Source organism: Eimeria tenella, genomic scaffold (genome assembly GCF_000499545.2).
Source record: "Eimeria tenella Houghton genomic scaffold, Eth_scaff4100, whole genome shotgun sequence".
NCBI classification, from domain to species: domain Eukaryota; phylum Apicomplexa; class Conoidasida; order Eucoccidiorida; family Eimeriidae; genus Eimeria; species Eimeria tenella.
This window is the reverse complement of record NW_013545014.1, coordinates 1-1,691: the sequence shown is the minus strand read 5'-3', so window position 1 is coordinate 1,691 and position 1,691 is coordinate 1. Positions and strand designations below refer to the sequence as shown.

At 62.6% G+C, this 1,691-nt stretch overlaps 1 protein-coding gene across 1 annotated transcript; it reads right to left on the bottom strand.

Moving 5' to 3' along the window:
- Positions 1-62: 62 nt before the first annotated feature.
- On the bottom strand, positions 63-1,632 carry ETH_00036520 (uncharacterized protein; the record flags this gene model as incomplete). Its single annotated transcript, XM_013379863.1, has 3 exons — positions 63-466; positions 899-978; positions 1,367-1,632. The coding sequence occupies 3 exons, from the start codon at positions 1,630-1,632 to the stop codon at positions 63-65; spliced, it is 750 nt and encodes a 249-aa protein (XP_013235317.1).
- Between the last annotated feature and the right edge of the window lie 59 nt (positions 1,633-1,691).

Sequence of the window (1,691 nt, the reverse complement as noted above, 5' to 3'; positions counted from 1 at the left end):
GCAGCAGCAGCAGCAGCGGGTGTGCGCGCGCAGCAGCAGCAGCGGCGGCGGCAGCGGCAAGGCTAAGCGAGCGGGAGGAAGCACCGGAGGAAGAGCAGCGCAGGGAGAAGCGGGAGTGCGGAATAGGCAGCAGCAGGAAGAGGAGCAGCAGCAGCAGCAGCAGCAGCAGCGCAGGAGCAGCACGGAGCGGAGAGCAGCACGAAGCGGAGAAAAAGCAGCACAGCAGCAGCAGCAGTACTACCAGCAGCAGCAGCAGCAGCAGCAGGAGCAGCAGGAGCGTACAACCGGGCCTCCCTCTTGAGGTCGTCCAAAGCTTCTTCTGCTTCCTTCCCATCTTCCCCAGCAGCAGCAGCAGCAGCAGCAGCAGCATCAGGGCTGACCACAATGGCCAAAGTCTCCACAAAAGGCACTCGCCGCATTCCCGGCGGCGGCTCGTACTTCAGCTCCTCCAGCTTCTGCAGCAAAGCTGCACAAGCAGCAGCAGCAGCAGCAGCAGCAGCAGCAACAGTGGGAGATGCACCAGGGGGAGAAGCAGCAGCAGCGGCAGCAGCAGGGAAGCAGCAGCAGCGGCAGCAGCAGCGGCAGCAGCAGGGAAGCAGCAGCAGCGGCAGCAGCGGGAGGGAAACAAGAGTAGCACATCCCAGACATCCCAAGGACTCCAGACGATCCCAAGAACCCCACACGATCCCAGACGATCTCACATTACACCACACGCTCCCACACGATCCCACACGATCCCAGATAACCCAACACGATCCCACACGGTCCCAGACGATCCCAGACGACCCCAGATAGCCTCACACGATCCCAGACGACCCCAGACAGCCCCACACGATCCCAGACGATCCCAGATAACCCCACACGATCCCAGACGATCCCAGACGATCCCAGGCCTCACCTTGTTCATCTGAGACAGCCGCATTTGCTGCTTCTTCCTCCGCCTCAAGAGCCTCCCCGTCCACCACTTTAGAGGCTTTTCTTTCTAAACACAAAAAGGAAATAAAACAAAAATAAAACAAAAAGATGAAATTCCAGACATTTGCGAGGCCCTGCTGCTGCTCCTGCTGCTGTGCTGCTGCTGCTGCTGGCCCCTTAGGGGCCCCTGTGGGGCCCCACAGGGGCCCCTCTAGAGGTCTTGGCCCCTTTGGGGGCGCCTGTGGGGCCCCTTGGGGGGCCCCTGTGGGGCCCCTCGGGGGGCCCCTTAGGGGCCCCTGTGGGTCCTTTTGTAGTGTGGGACTTGCTTTTGGGGATGAGTCTTTCGTGGGGCTGGAGTTGGTAGCCGAGTTGTTGGAGTCTGCGGAGGTCTTGAGGGTTTAGGGTTTGTTGAGGGTTTAGGGTTTGTTGAGGGTTTAGAGAGTCTTCAGACTCTTCTTCGGAGTCCTCGCTGCAGTCCTGGGGGCCCCCCTTGCGGTGTTTGGCCCTGAACTTCGCCAGCAGCAAAGCCCTCATGTCTGCAGCAAACTCTTCGTCTTCCAGCAGCTGCTGCTGCAGCCGCTGCAGCGCTGCTTCGTCGAGTTCGGGGGCCTCGGGGGCCCCCTGGGGCCCCCCTCCCGCAGCACCCGGCGCGGGGCCCCCGGGGAGGCCCCCAGAGGGGCCCCCTGGGGGGCCCCTCGACACCTTTTTTGAACCCATAGGGTACTAAAAGCCCGCTCAAGCTGCTGCGCGGGCGGGGGCCCCACGGCTGCTGCCGC